Consider the following 16,361-nt stretch of genomic DNA (forward strand, 5'->3'; position numbering starts at 1 on the left):
TGCCCAAAGGGTCTTCGCTCTCCCCCACGCTCTTCAACCTTTTCATTGAACCACTTACTGTAATCCTCAAAGCTTCAAACATCCAATATCACATGTATGTGGATGACACCCAACTGTACATGAAAATCTTGTCCCCTGAGGACATCAAGTCACTCAACGGGACCCTGCACAAAACACTAAATTGGCTAACCTCTAACCATCTCAAACTAAACGCTCTTAAAATGGAATTCCTCCTCATTTCACCCACTAGGCAAACCCCCATTGTTGAGAAATATCTGACAAACCTCTCAACTCTCAACTGCACACCACACATCATTGATTCCACGAAATCACTGGGAATTGTGCTAGATAAGAACCTAAACATGCAGGATCGCATCAGGGCATCTACCAACGGAGCGAACTACCAACACAGCATCCTAAGAAAACTCAAACCCTACCTTCCCCACGATGACTTCAAATCTGCTGTGCAAGCACCAATCATCTCAAGCCTAGAATATGGCAGTACTAATCTATGCGGGCTTCCGAAACTCAGCTTAGCCCCCCTTAAAGCTTCTCTGAATGCTGCGACTAGACTTATAACTGGCTCTAAGAAAACCAACCACATCTCTCCGGACCTGAAATCGCTCAACTGGCTTCCGTTTGAATCAAGGATCCAGTTAAAAATTGCATGTATGACTCACAAACAGGGCAGGACTGGGAACCAAAAGCGGCCCTGGCAAAGTGCTCGGCCGCCCCCCCCCCAGGGGTTTGGGGGTGACAACGAGCTCTTTGCCAGGGCCGGTTTTCGTCCGATCTTGTTACAGGGCCGATTTTGCAGCTATGCTACAAAAACTGCCCTGTAACAAAAATGGCCCCCAGGGGCCCAAAACTGTCCCTCACCCGTGCGGCCCACCGGGGGATTGCCCGGTGCCGCTATGTCCAGTCCGGCCCTGCTCACCGAGCACTACACTTCAACACTCCTCTTTGTCTGGCAAATAAGCTTGAATTATCGGGAGGCTGCCTGCCCTCTAGGAGCACCTGCACCCTGCTGCTCAAGCCGAAGAAATTTAAAAAAATGAAAACCTACAATCGTACATTCTCGGGTATTGCCCTGAAAATATGGAACTCCCTACCTGTGGAAACCAGACTTATTCCCTCAACATTTGCCTTCAAAAGGGAAGTGAAAGTCCTACTGATGAACACTGCGCTGAACTAGAAGTGTCTCTCCTTCTGTCCCCTATCCTGTTTAGCCGATTAATCTGCTACCTATGCTTTTGCTACGGCCTCAGATAAATGTCGAGCGCTAATATGTCAGTATGTTCCATATGTATATTTTTCTACTTTGTTTACCACAGCGATCTAACTATATCTTCCACAACTCGTATATAAAGTGCTCTGATACCCGCTTGGGTCATGTTCGCGCTATACAAAACTTTAAAGAAATAAATAAATAAATGTAGGAGATGGCTTGACTGCCATATTTGGTTTTCCGTATGCATGGAAAACCAGATTTAGCTCGACGGATACATTCATTACTTCCCGCAAGTATGTTTTTTACCTGATGTACACATAAACATATGGGTCATGGTAGTCACTGACTTTTTAATAAAGCCTTTTTGGTTGTATGTAATTAATTCAATTTCCACTACTTAGACTTACTAAGAATTGGACCACATCTACTGACCACTTCATACACGTATAATGTGAAATGTATTTAACCACTAAATGGAGCCCGCTACATCAAATTTACATCTACATCAACACAAACGCTAATGCTATCCCTAGTGCTACCTCTTTTGCCAACCCTGACCGTAGCTTTCCCTTTACCCCAATCCTAATGCTACATCTAATTCCAACCCGACCCTGACACTAGCTCTCACTGCAACGGCCCCTTAAGTTGTAGATAAATCAAGACATAGTACCTATTCTTAAACCCACCTTGTACCCTAATATGTGTTGCCTCTAAGCTGCGCACTCGGGCGGCGTGTATGGCGTAAGCTTTCACAGCACAGTTGGCCGTAACTTGCATGCTCAATTAAAGGTTCTTCTGGTGACCGAAAAATAGCTGTTTATAAACTTGTGCTTAAAGATGCAGTTGAAGGGGATAGACAAAAGAAAAGCAGAAGGGATACATCAAACTGGAAACAAGCAGTTGTTTTTGCCACTGCCATGTTGCTTTCCTTGATCAAAGTGTGGCTGGCCCTCCCAGTCCTCTTAACTGAAGCCTCTGGTTTTCCTTAGCAGACCTGTGCTTTCATGTAAATATATACTTAATATTGTAGGCTCAGGTGACTTAGCAACTAGCTCATATTAAGCCTGCTACATTTACATGTTTATTTCACATCACTGTTACAGCAAGTTGCTTTAAGTAAACATGGAGGAGTGAGTGGTATAGTGAGAGGGCACAAGAGAAATAAAAGAGTCAGTGTGAGATTGAGCAGGAGTGATTGAATGAGATATAGACTTTAAAGTAAATGGGTGGAGCAAAACAGAGTTTAGAAAATAATAAGAAGTGACAACTTCTCAGTGGATGAGAGGGACAGAGAATGATGTGGGAGTGACAGTGGCATAATAGAGAGTGAGTGTGACTCTATGCCATGACTTGAATAAGTGAGATAGAGAGACAAAGTGAACGCGATTCACTGAAAGTAAGACAAAGCATGTGAATAACTATCATATCATCAAATCATAAATTCTACATTTTACTCTATCTCTAAACGTTACCCTAGACCACACCAAATCCACTCTATTACCCTAAGTCTAACCCAGCCTTAAAGGTGCCCCATTTCAGCTGACCTACTAGAAACAGAAGTTGGATGACTACCATAAACAGGGCAAATTTGATTGAAATAAACAAAGGATATGGAGGTTATTGCCATACTTCAAGGAAAGTGTAGCAGGCTACCAGTTGCCAGGATATGATCCCCTTATGTTTAGGAACTGTTTTCAACTGATATCTCAAACTGTTGTGAGGACCTATAAATGAATATCCCCATGGTAAGATGTGCTTCCTCGCTGAAATCTCCCACTGATTTGCTGGGCTTATAATCATGCCTAACAAGAATTTGATCCTGTGGAAGCTCAGTCCATTGTCTATCGTAAAAGAATATGAATATTTTACATACTTTGACATTTTGAACAGTGCAAGAGTCAATTTGCCAGGTCTGCCAAGACTATTTTCATGGACATCACAAGGTGATGTCCCTACTGGCACAATTGGTGCAACCACTGCTGGTATTGACATATGTTTTTAATTCTTCTGCTATAATTCAATTGACTCGATTTTGTAGATTTTCTGCCTGCTATGATATAAAACTTTTGATGTTAAATTCATCATCAAGGTGGCTATTCCTTTAATGCTCTTATTTTGTTTGAAGTATAATTACTTCTTGTTGAATGGGCTTCTATTATATGGTCCTTATCCACTTAGGCCCACACTCTTGCTTGACTTGTTGTCTCTTAGAATGGCCTTTTTACACATCATCACTCTTCTCAAATGCTTGACTAAGTCTGAGTCAAACTCCTTCAAACGACTTTACCTATGTAATACTCCTAAATCTTCTATGTCAAATTTCAAACATAATATTATAAGAGAATATCCTGAAACTGCAACCACAGATCAGTACTACATCAGGCATAGGGGAAGCTCAAAACTGATCCTATCTTCTCTCACAACAATGCAATCTGGACATTTTTGTAAAAGTGTTCTGTGTCTTGAATATTCCTTAAGGCCGAAAGAAATCTACACTTTTATCAACTTGTTTTACCGGATCACTTTCTTACTCCAGCTACAATAGTAGGAAGACTGTTATCCAGTAAATGGATGTGAATTTAACTGTTTTCGATTGTCACTTCTATACACCTCTCTGTGTTGGGAGGCTGCTGTGCTTTCTCCCCTCCCGCCCACATCTCACTGTCTATGACCACCAACTCTAACAATGATCAGCTTCTCTCAGTCTTCTCTATTAACCAGCAAAGGAGGTTTCCCTCATTAGCGGTCTTTGTTGCCACTATCCCTAATTACCATATAGTCTCTTCTACTGCTCGCAGGGGCGGATCCTCCTCTATGGCGGAGGAGCGTTGCCCCACTGCTTTCAAGCAGTGCAGAAGCCAAACATTAAATGATAACAACTTTCAGTTATTATCATTTTATGTTTGGCTGCTTTATGGGTGGACGGGGCTGCTCTGTGAGCAGGGCAGTGGAGGAGTAGTTTGCCCACTCCTAAAAGTGAGCAGTGACTGTTTAGTCGGGTCTCTTGGGCCAGTCATGCGCACTTTCCCAATTTCCATGCAGGCTGCATTACAGCCTGCATGGAGAAAAGGCCCACCTCTACAGCCCCTGGCTGAGCGCAGTGTCACAGTGCTCAGACTAATCACAACGTGATTGGCTTAGGGACGGGAGCCTGGCTGCCTGCTTCCTGTTCCTGAAATCGGAAGCATGAGAGCAGGAGCAGCGACGTGAGATTGAGCGGTGGCAAGATAAGTGATTGTTTTTTTAATTTAAGGTTTTCCCTCCCTCCTGCAATCACAAGCTCCGCGCAACCCCACTCCCCTCCTGAAACCCTCCCCCGCCCACCCGCCTACCATACCAGCTGCTGCTGACTGTTCATCTGGTTTCATCTGCCTCCCTATCTCCTCTTTTATTCTGGCCTATTTTTCTACAGCCTACTACTACTGTAAAGTGAAATCAGTCATTAAGCCTCCTACTTCCTTCAGATTTGAAGATCCTGTACCCAAATCCAAAGCATTCACCAAGTCATAGTCATTGATCTTTCACAACCTCACCTCCCAGATTATAAAGACTTAAAACACAAATCTAAAGCCAAGACATCAGCCCTCTTTCCAAAATGTTCCATAATAAATCATAGCTAAAGATAAGCCTTCAAATTATTTCATTTACCCTGTTCAGAGAATTACTGCTAGTGGCCTAACCTTATATCATATTGTACTAAATGTATGAACTTCTCTATGTTCCAAAAAGTGCTCCCAAATTGTCTTAAAAAGTGCCAGGTCACACACCTACTGAAGATGCCATCTGTGGATTCAGGATAATACCCATACTCCTTTCAGACTTTACCTAGAGCCTATTTGTGTTCGACTCAAGAGCACAGAGATCCTATATCATCAGCATGCTGAAGACAAACACGGATGTATTTTAAGATTACCTCGCCCAAGGATTTTTGACTCTAGAAGGTGTTGTTTCTCCTGATCCGACCCTCTCTTTTGAACCTTAACAATCCAAACTTTATTAGACATGTGTGATGTTCTGAATTGTAAACCCACAATTATCGATATAGCTAAATCCTGAGGCTTCATCATGGACAAAAGACTCAATATGCAATTGCAAATCAATGCAATGCCCAAAAATGTGTGCTTTCAGCTTAGACTTCTATGGTGGTTTTGCATGTATATATATATGTATATATGTATATATGTATGTATGTATGTATGTATGTATGTATGTATGTATGTATGCTTGTATGTATGTATGTATGTATGTATGTATGTATGTATGTATGTATGTATGCATGTATGTATGTAGTATTTCTTTGACATGAACATAGCCAAAAGGCAAGCTGCAGCATAGTGTCAATGAGTGACAGGAGAGGGAGATGCTTTGTGGAACTGTTAATCCATTGTGATGAAGGATCTTTAAAAAGGTTCAATTCAAACATTTCCAATATTGTAGCAGCATTGAGGTGGTCCTGATGGACTTGGGGATGTTGTTCAATATCGTGGGTGCATAGATGAAAAAGCATACTTCCTTTTTTTGTTTTTACACTTCTTAATCTGCAGTCTGATGGTGTCCTGGCTGCAGGTCTGCTGAGAACCACCAGAAATGGTGAGCTTGTGTGCAAATAAGTGGAATACTGGTTGTAATGGCTTTCTAAATGATACAACTGGTTTTGAAGATGGTGAGGGTAGCAAGAGCAGCCAATGGAGTTTCATCAAGATGGTGTGATGTGATTATATTTCTTCAGGCCCTTGATGCAGTGTAGCTTATTTTACAACGTGTTCCTTGATGGTGAGGTTGATGTCCAGAGTGAATTCAATCGAGTTGGCAGTCAGTGAAAGTTGGGGTTTGAAGCTCTCAGGGTTAATGATATTAAACCAGAGTTGGACACTTTCTTGTTTGTTGTTCTGGACAAATATTAGGAATTCTGTCCTCCGCGGGTTAAGCTTCAGGTAGGCTCTGAACATCCATTGTTGGATGATGTGCAGGCAGTGTTTTAGGCATTGGGTGTCTGAAGAAGAGGAGACTTTCAAGTGGAGTTGCATATCATTAGTCTATCGGTGATTCTTAAAGCTGTTTTCTGTGAGAAGAACACAAGTGACTCCTTGTGGAGGTTGAAGATGACAGGGGATTATATGGAGCCTTGCATGTGACCTTGAGATGCCCATGTGAGCAAACTGTGGAAAGGTAGGAGAAGAATCATTGAAGTACAGAGTCAACAAATCCCATTTGAGACTTAATGGTCTGAATGATGGTTGAATTGTCAATGGTGTCGAAGACAGCTGAGCAATCTAGCACTATGAGGAGGCAAGGTTCATCTTCTTCTGTGTCAGAAGACTATTGCAGTCTGTCAGGAGGGCATTGTGTTTTGATGTGTAAGGTGGTAGTTTACATGCTGCGGTGGGATCTGAACCCAAAATGGTAGTTTGGCAGGTGATGATTATCATTAAAGTGATCTTGGAAATGAATATAGACCTCCTTTTGAATGATCATGCCGATGAATGGTAAGTGAGTGATGGTCCAGTAGTTGCTGAGGTCTTCAGGGTCTAATATAGGTTCCTTTAGGAGTTATAGGATCTGGCATCTTGAGTGCTTCTGGGAAGATGCCATGAGTGAGAGATGCACTGACAGAGGTGAGATGAGGTGCAAACATATGCCCAGAAGGATGGAGGACAAATGTAACACAAAACCTTCTTTTGACATGGCTTTTGAGTAAGTTGAATATGTCTGCGAGATCTGTGAGTGATAGGGCTTTGAGGCTTACCATAGTGGGATTGTATGAGAAGGTGAGGGAATAAGAGATGAAACATACTTGGTGTTGTTGAGGTGTTGTTGCATCTTCCTTATTCTTTCACTGATGAAGAGGTTGATGGCATTGCACTTTTGTGTGACGTGAGGAACAGGTGGGTCTGACAGGGGGTTGATGCAGTGCTTGATTGTCTTAATAAGCATTCTACTTCTGTTGGTGGCTTCATTTGTCAGTCTATCCAGAGCAGGACTTCAAAACCCTTGTCCAGTCTCTTGTGATGTCAAAGATTGACTTTTGAGCTCTCTCTTCGAACCAGCCTTTGCAAAATACATCAAACTCCCTTTAAGACAGCTGTGCAATGGCTTATTTTGTCATTGTGCAAAAAATAGTGCCCATATGTCTTATGTGTTTTTAATGCTTCAGTGGTTTGCTTTAGACACCCCCTACAAGACCACCTATATTATTTAGAAAGTCCTACACACCACCTTGCTGATGTTCCAGCTTCTAAACTTAAGGTGAACTCAGATGGCTTTGTAGTACAGGAACTCTGCTCCTATGACCTCATCTTTCAAGAAGCAAGGCATATTGGCTCAGTCCTTTTCTGGCTGTGCATTCAGAATTTGAAAATCTGTCCGTCTAAGGCTTTGCACTACTGCCTTAATAGGTACCTTCAAGAAGGAGTTGAAACTACTTCTCTTCTTTAAAAAAACCCTCCTGAGCTGTACTTAATTTATCCTTTTCTCCATGTTTGACTCCTCCCCTCTTAGTGTTTTCTTCCTCCTTCTACTTACTTGTCTTCTTCTTCCCTCCTCTTTCAATAGCATCTTCCTTTGTTTCAACCTCCTCAATTCCCTCCATAGTCCCTTTGAAACTCCTGATGTACATAGTCTGTCTGATACTCAACATTTTGCAGTGCGTTTGTTATTTTTATTGATTTCACCTTGTCACTTCTGCAATCATTGTAAAGCACTCCTATACCAACAGGGCACGCTTGTGCTATAGAAATTTACAGAAATAAAGAAATTGGTAACAAATAAATTTGTTCCTGAACTTACCCTAACCCTTTTGTAACTCACCACTCAATGTATTGTTACCAGTAAAAGATGATGCTATGGTTAGGTCCATGCCAATATCAGCCTGCATCTGCATTTAGTTAATAATGTCCTATTCCAGAGACTTCTTCTTCATTGCATTGTCCTGCTTCAGGAAACCGCTAATACGCTGCAGCCTAATCATAAGCACAAACCAGGTATGTCAGGGGGCCTGTCTCACACAAAAGGCAGAATGATGCTTGAGCAGTTTTCCAACCTTTAAGGGTATGGATTTCCGACTTTTTGGAATCTACAAACTTTTTCCAGGATGCTCCAGGAAGGATGCAACTGTCACAGGTTTGAAGGCATTCAGTTGCAAAAACTTGTGTAAATTCCATTCCCTCATATCAAAACATACACACATGTATGATGCATGGGAACATATGGAACGGGTATAATGTTTGACCAACACTCCACCACTTTTAAAGTTAATTTCTCCTTTCCACTTTGAAGAGATGCTTTACTTTTGTCCCTTATCCAAGTACTTCTCTGACCTTTGTTAGGATATGAATGGGTCAAAGACATGTTTGTGAGTACTCACGAAGGAGGGTGTGGAGCCTGACTATCAACTACAGAATATCGCTGGACGCTAATATCGTAGACAGAATATCTAGAGACAAAATATTGAGATTTTTTACACCTAATTCCACATCTATGTACCTTGACAATATAGATATCTTCAAGGTGAATGGAGTTGAGAATTGTAAATCTGCACTTCCTTACATGCACTAATCTTTTGATATTTTTTCCATGATATTATTGTGCCACTATATTCTTGAACTCGATATTCTAGAGTACAATCCAAATGAGTCCCTAACTCAGTAACTAACTACATTTAGGAAGCACCTAATGCCGAGGGGACATTAGTATGCGAGTTTGTGGGTGATCGCAAACATACAGGGAACGTTCATCTGTAACGCCCACCTACCACAGCTCATAGATTTACTCACACAAAAATACCTGTGTCGGTGAATCAATCAACAAGTGTAAGACCACTTGTGAGAAAGCTCATTTGTATGTGTAAATTAAACTTACAGGGTCAAACAATTTAGCAAATTTGGCCAAGTAAATGGTGTTCTAAGCAACCACTACTAGAATGAACACAGTTGCGTGTGGCTGTTAAAGCCTTCGCCAGCTGGATATAATGTGATAGCATTGTCACACTGTAGGTAATTATAAAAATAAAAACACCCAAAAAGACAGTATTTTTGGGAACAATAGGCCATGATATTTCTTTTAAACAATATTTTGGTTACTATAATCTAGTTGCTTGAACGCAGCTGGTTCGAGCGTCTCTTAAATACTGAGAACTTGGGCTACCACAGGCAGACAGGCTTCTCTTCTGCTCCTGGCCTAATAAACTCTCTCCAGAGACACTTACTAGAAAAAACATTTGCGGCAGGCATTGAGTAAATACATAGAAACATATTTAGGGGCATATTTACCAAGGGTTTACATCGCGTTTGCACCGCTCAATGTGGTGCGCGAGGACGCAGACCCTAAAATGTGATTTATCAAGCCACGCAAGACCATTTTGCGTGGTCATGAGTGGCTTGATAAATCAGGAGTAACGCAACGCAGCGCGAATCGCTACGTAGCTTTCCTCTGCCCTGGGAAGGTGTTCCATGGGCGTTGTATGGGTGTTCCACTTCCATGGATTTTGACACATTCTCGGATTTACCGTTGCTGGTAGACCTGCGAATGTGCCAAAATCCTACACCTTCCCAGGTGAGGCGTAACATGGAGGAATAGCTACATTTCTCCTCACTACTCTTCACTACTTCCACTTTCTATGTGTACTGAATTCTGCAACCCCTGTGCAAGGGTGCCTGCACTGGCGCTAGGCTGCCCATTGGGCACCAGCACTGGGGAAAGGACATGAATGTGCCTCATTATAATACATATGGTGCATTTCTGCCCTTTCCCTGTAACGCAGCGCAGCAGGTGACTTGCTGCCTTGCATCACATTTACATAAAAATGGCCCTTATTTAACAGCTCTGGTCGCCACTTGATATGAATTAGAGACAGCTAGAATGGTCACGGACAATTGACGTAAGAACGCAGAAGGGCGCGATACAGAGAAAATGTGTAATGTCTGTAGATACAAACTTAAAGTAACATCAGTCGGTATAATGTTTCTCATCACTTTGTGGCGTCCCTTTCACCCCCAGTGCCGTGCACTCCCAGTTACATCAGAAGTGACCTCGATTGCAATCACAATAAGCTCTTGGTGACGTGGCAGCAGGGGCTCGGAAACCTGACGTATATCGCCGAAGCGTATGATTTGGACGGCAACACGGCCCCCGTCATGACCGACAACTATTATTGTGAAATCGCGGATATCAACTGCGGAGCAATATACAGCGTGCGAGTGACTGCCTCCAACGGGGCCTGCACCAGTCCTGCGAATGAGACCCTGCCCTTCAACTCAGGTAAGACCTTGCTTTGTGCCATGACATTGTGCATCACGTGGAATAACATTTTGGAGACGGAATTGCTCCAGGCGACCTTCATCACTGCGAGACTCATTTAGGAAAGCACACAACATTTGTGCTACTTTGTTATTTAGTATTACACCTGGTTTTGGGAAATGTATCCTGTGCAGAAATAAGCTACACGAATTTTCTTTCATAAATCTTTAAAAAAAAAGACTTTTTTATCTTCGTACAGTGTGTATTTATCCAGTTCATTGTTTTCATTCTTCTAACCAGGAAAGAAATGTCAGAAGATCGAACCTTATACTTGTTGAAACATGTATCAGTTATAGACAGAGGTTGTGACTTCGTCTTGAAGTCGTTGATGTTTTAATACTTCTTTTTGTCTTCCAAACTTTTCCAATTTGTTTCTGTTTTATCAAATAGTTTTCATTATTTTGTATGGGCATTAACAAAGCCTATATACTCACGTAATTTTTAATTCAGAATTACATTTACCTCTAGACAATTTGTGGTCAGAGCATGGCTATAATCAATGGCATATATGTGCCAGTAAAAAGCATATTCTCCTGCTCAATGCTAGAAGTTCACATTAAAACGCCATGCTGCATGAGATGAATCGATTACATTTTGATTTCTTTAAAAAACTACCGAAAAAAGGTCCAACACGTGTTCAGCGTCACTCCTTCCAAAGACTGAAAATATTTTTCAGTCAATTTGGTTTGATTTTCACCTTCTGACATCCTGATGATAGTAGCTTGTTAGCCTAAAACTTGCAAAACAAATGTGGGGGTCTCTTGATGATAAGCTAGTTTTCAAAACTCAAGTCTGTGAGGTCATCTCATCTTGTGTTTTTTCTCCTGGGAGTTCTTAGAAAGATTCTCCCCTTTCTTCCTTTCAGACTACATAGAAACATCCTTTAGGCGATTGCGGGTGCCCATCGGGGCTACTTCAAAGCCCTGTACCTGGGCCTACCGAATGATACATTATAACAATTGCAACTTGGCCAATTCTCTATAGCACGGCTCCTTAAGAGAGTGCTACTGGGAAGAGGTAGGAGATACCCCCAAAGAAGAGAGGACCACCCAAGCATTGGGTGGACTTGGTTGACAAAGAACTGTTTAAGAATTCTGTCATGATACCCTTTAAAATGAGAAACCTAAATCAAGCGAGGCCATACTGTGAACCCGATGGGACTATGTGGAGTCTGTACATCAGACTCTTTCAAGGATGGACCCAGATTTTTGAGCGCAGTCTATGGGGCAGATTTACAAGAAAGTGACGCATCTGTAGAGATGCGTCACTTTCCCTGCGCCAACATGCCAAATCCTTGCGTCACCATGGATACGGCGCACCTTGGCGCAAGGATTGACAGATGCGTCAGAAATTCTGACGCATCTGTTGACGGAAAAGTCACGCATTGCTGGAGTTGTGTCACAAGCACGACGCAAATCCAGCAATGCTCAGGGGAGCTCTATGCCTAACATGCTGCGTCACTCCTTACGCCTGCTTCACGCAGGCGCAGGGTTTTGACGCAGCATGGACGTAAAAGTGACAGTGAAATCTTGTAGATTTCACTGCGTCACTTTTACGGGGCTTCCTGCGACAGAACGCCCACCCTGCATACATTAAACCTGACGCAGGTTTAATGTGGCGCAGGGCTTCGCAACGTGACGCATCTCCCTAGATGCATCACGTTGTAATTGGGCCGCAACTTTTACACTGTCGCTGCGTCACAAAAGTGATGCAACGACGGTGCAAAAGTGATGCAAGGGGCTTGTAAATCTGCCCCTATGTTTTTAGTGTGGACACATCCATCGGAGACTCAACTCTGAGCAGCCCTCCCCTTCAAGGGCCGGGATTGCTAAGGTCTTGAAATCTAGAGAGAAAGATGCAAGGAATAGCGAGGCCCTAATTCTGAAATCACAGTGATCCTCCATTCCTGAAAGAGTCTCTTTGGTGGAGAAGAAGCACAAATCATCTGAAGACACCGAGGATCAATGTTGGCAAATACTAGTTCTACTACATACTCATATTGAAGCCAGAATGAATATATCGCATCAGTCGAAAATGCACTTTACCAGTTCTAATGCGTCTTAAGAATGTCTCAAGCAAATGGGAGTAAATCAAACTACCTTTTGGACTCCCAGATAAATAAGAAGCCCCAAAAGGTTTAGCATGAGTTTCAAGTTGTTAACATCAAGTCTGACATGATTGTCTTACCAGGACCAGGACCATGAGTTGCAATACAGTAGAGACAGTGATGAAGTGAAAGGAACATGCATAAATGATCTGGATAAAGGCTGATCTAGGCTGGAGGTTTTTGAATCATGCAATTAAAAGACGGAAGGAGCAGAAAATAGTGAGGTGGCAATTGAAGAACGGCTTGGGATTGCGTCTGACTGACATTAGTGGCCAGATGAGTGTTAGTTTCTTGAAAGTGAATGGAGAAGTGACAGAGGCCTTGATTATTTGAGGAAACGACCTTTTTTGAGCCCAAGAACATTGGTGCTGAGTCAGTCAGTCAGTAGTTCTTTATTCGGTTGTTAAAAACACCATAAAAAGATATACACAATTCATTATTAAAAAGACAATTAAATCAACATCATAAGAACTCTGTTAAAAAGAGAAATACATATTCACGAAGGAGGTGCATAAGTTCATGATAATCACAATTTACACCTGACCTCTAGTTGCTCTTAATCTCCGTGCAACTTTAATGAAATTCAATATACAACACAAAGTCATTGGGTCAGCCGCCTGTTGTAAAAAAAGTAGTGCAGGTTTAAGTTGAGTCAGTTTCGCCCTTTTTAGGATATCAATTAAGAATCTCCGCCTCGGCATTGAATAAAAAGAACAAAAAAATACAAAATGAAGGGTGTCCTGCGGAGACATATTGTCGCAGCCGCAGGCACCCTTCTGCTCAATCGAAACAGTATAGCCTAATGGCTCAGCTAATAAGTGTGGTAAAAGATTGAGCCTAAAACGAGATATTAAAAATCTATCCTGGGCATTGTACATGAGGTAAAGATAAGGTTCCATTCCCTCAGTGGTCTTGACGGCGCTATGCGCATCCACTGACCCCTTAATTCCTTCTACTAACATTCTACTAGTGTTTATTTGGGCCAGAAACAGTCTTTTAATCTTGGGTTTATCCTGAGCTCTAACTAATTACTGATGGATTGATAAAAAAATCTAAATAGCCCAGGTTCTCCAGATTAGTCTTGACATACTTGAGCCAGGGTATGTTCATGCACCTTTCTCTCCCCAAACAATGATGCTGAGTCATCTACTGTCCAGTAAATAAAAAACTTTGAAGTCACCTTAGACTGTGACTTTTCGTTTGCGGCAAAAATTCACAAAGTCTGGTCCGCCTGCTTCCTTCAGCTCCCTCTCCTCTGGAATATTCTGCCTTTCATTCTTGGGCCACAGACGTCACAGGTGAGTATAGCATATGTTCTCAGGAGCTTGGTTTACTGCAATGCTAGGCCTCCCTGAGTCAAGGATTCAGAAAATGGCAGTGCGGGCGGGCTCTGCAAATTCAGTCAGGTACTAGAGGCCAGACGACCACTGCAGATGCCTCTGGTTAAACAGCCAGTACTGCTACAGAGCCCACGGTTTAGGAGAATGCACTGTGAGAGGCCACCCAGTGACACCTTAAGGATTTTGGGGCCCCCGGCAAGACATTTTTGATGCCCCTATTCCAGAACACCTTTAAATTTTATTTCCTATTTTCTACTCAATTCAAGCATGCGTGGTACCAAATGATTGATAAACATACAGACCGCGAATAAACAAACTAATGTATCCACTTGAGATGGTCTAGCGGACATGCTTTGCCAGCAAACACTGTGAATTAATAGCAATGTTGCTTGTAGCAGGTGAAATAAGTACTGGCAAATCCAATAGGTCTCGCTTGCAATTTGATGATAGAGTAAATTATTTCAAAAAGCTTTTTGTGAAAAAAACAAATCAAAAATGATTGCTTCCTGTAGACAGTGCCTCGATGAGATTATTTATTTAATGCATGATGATTCAGTGAACGTTTCAGCTGCAATATAGAGTCATATAGGAGACTGAATGATACACTAAATGGTCCAATATTCACTGACTGCATGAACATACAGAGTAAAAATTATTCTGGGTGGAGCCGAAATCCAGTATATGTATATTTTAAGGAATAATATCAACTGGTTAGCAGATGGCTGCAAAGTCACACCAGACCTAAAAAAGCAACCCATTGAGATCAGTAGAATGCAAGAGAGAACGCTCTCTCCTGTGCTGCGCCGAAGAGGTCTTTTATTCCACCTTGCATTTCCCCGGTGGGCTGGAGCCCTTGGGGGCCAGTTTGGTACGCCCAGGCACGCTCCTGGTGCCTATGTCACTTTCCCCAGCTCCATGAGTTAACTTCAGCAGGCACAGAGCATCTTCAAGAGAGAGTGGGGGTAGGTAGAGAAAGCAGGGGTAGGTAGAGAAAGCGATCAGAAAAGGAGAAGGGAGAGAGAGGAGAGTAGACGAGGGAGCGAATGGATTGATCAAAAGAGAGAGATTGGGGGAGGAGGCGAACGGAGCGGGCTGGGTCAGGCATTTTTTCTCCATGGTTGCTTTTGGTTCCCCAGTCAAGCCCTGCTCCTGTGACCTCTGCCCTTGATTTTTTTGTAACCTATGTGCTAGCATCTTGATCTTTCTCTGCATTCATTCTGACAGCTTAGTTCTTATAACTGACCAGCCTGTGGCTGCGATTTCACCCAGATATCCACCAAACTCTGGATTTCCAGAAAGTTTAGCATAGATCTCTAGATCTCTGTCCCTCCCTTCTTTATGAGTTTCCTTCTTTGCAGTTGAGGGCAATGAGGCCTTCGCTCCACATATGTAAGATTAAAAGGTCTCTGCAATCTCGTCCATGGTCTACAGAGACGATACATTTGGCAGTCCCATTCTGTTCACAAAGCTCTCCCAAGGTGTGTTCAGAGGTCACACTCAACACAGGTGCAAAGCCCTCATGCCATGTGTGAGACCTCCAGCTGCTTCTGACGTTCAGCCAACAGCACTTTCCGCCATTCATTGTAGGACTGGTCGTTACTATTCTGCCAATGGATATTTTCACCTGGAAGTCTCCGCTGCCGAAGTGCTGGTGGTTAACAAGTCAGGTTTGACTAATGGTGTCGCGTCAGATGAGGTCACTTGTCGGCTATGAAAGTGCCACAGCTCCCGTCTCCATGTGAACACATAGATACACAGCTCCTCTCTTGATAATTTGCTAATGAACTTCCTCTAAAGACCTCTCTCCACATCCATCCCAAGCACCTTCTTTTCACAGATCTTTGAAAAATAAGCATTTTGTAGAGTTTTGAGTCCACCCTTGTTGGAAATTTCATGTACAACACATAAACACAAGACAGCGTCTCATTTGCAATGGCTGGTTAAGCGGTCCTTTGGAGTTATGAGATTCTGCGATTGCTGTGTTATCTGCAGAATTATGGATTTCTGCATAAACTACCAAATGCTGCCTAATTTGCATATTATACCAACAATTATTGTTTCTAGCTCAAACTGATCAAAAATTACTAAATAAACCCTTTGTATTAATAGCTGTTAAAATGAAAAAATAACGAAATGATATTTGCTACCCATTGTGTTGCATTTTACTGCATAATTTACTTGCATTCACTAACTAATTGTTTAACCCTACAACATAACTTGGTTCTTCACTCCACGGACCCAGCTCGTAAGCAGTCTGACTATAGTTCAAATCTATGAAATCCTCAAGTAACAATTTGCCTCGTAATAAAATAGGGGTTTAGGCAAACATGTGTCCAGAATCCAAATTTAAAGTGCTCCATATTGTGCGAATGCCATAGCCAGCTAACAA

The 16,361-nt window shown here is 42.3% G+C and overlaps 1 protein-coding gene across 1 annotated transcript in view; it reads left to right on the top strand.

Annotated features, from left to right (window-relative positions):
- Positions 1 to 16,361, top strand: part of LOC146834707 (uncharacterized) — a 293,340-nt gene that overhangs the window by 57,980 nt on the left and 218,999 nt on the right. The window contains exon 10 of the mRNA XM_085602223.1: positions 10,226 to 10,486. Coding sequence (XP_085458349.1) covers positions 10,226 to 10,486 — 261 coding nt within the window. The remainder of the gene's footprint in view (positions 1 to 10,225; positions 10,487 to 16,361) is intronic.

The sequence above is a fragment of the Triturus cristatus genome, chromosome 4_2 (genome assembly GCF_964204655.1).
Source record: "Triturus cristatus chromosome 4_2, aTriCri1.1, whole genome shotgun sequence".
NCBI classification, from domain to species: Eukaryota; Metazoa; Chordata; class Amphibia; order Caudata; family Salamandridae; genus Triturus; species Triturus cristatus.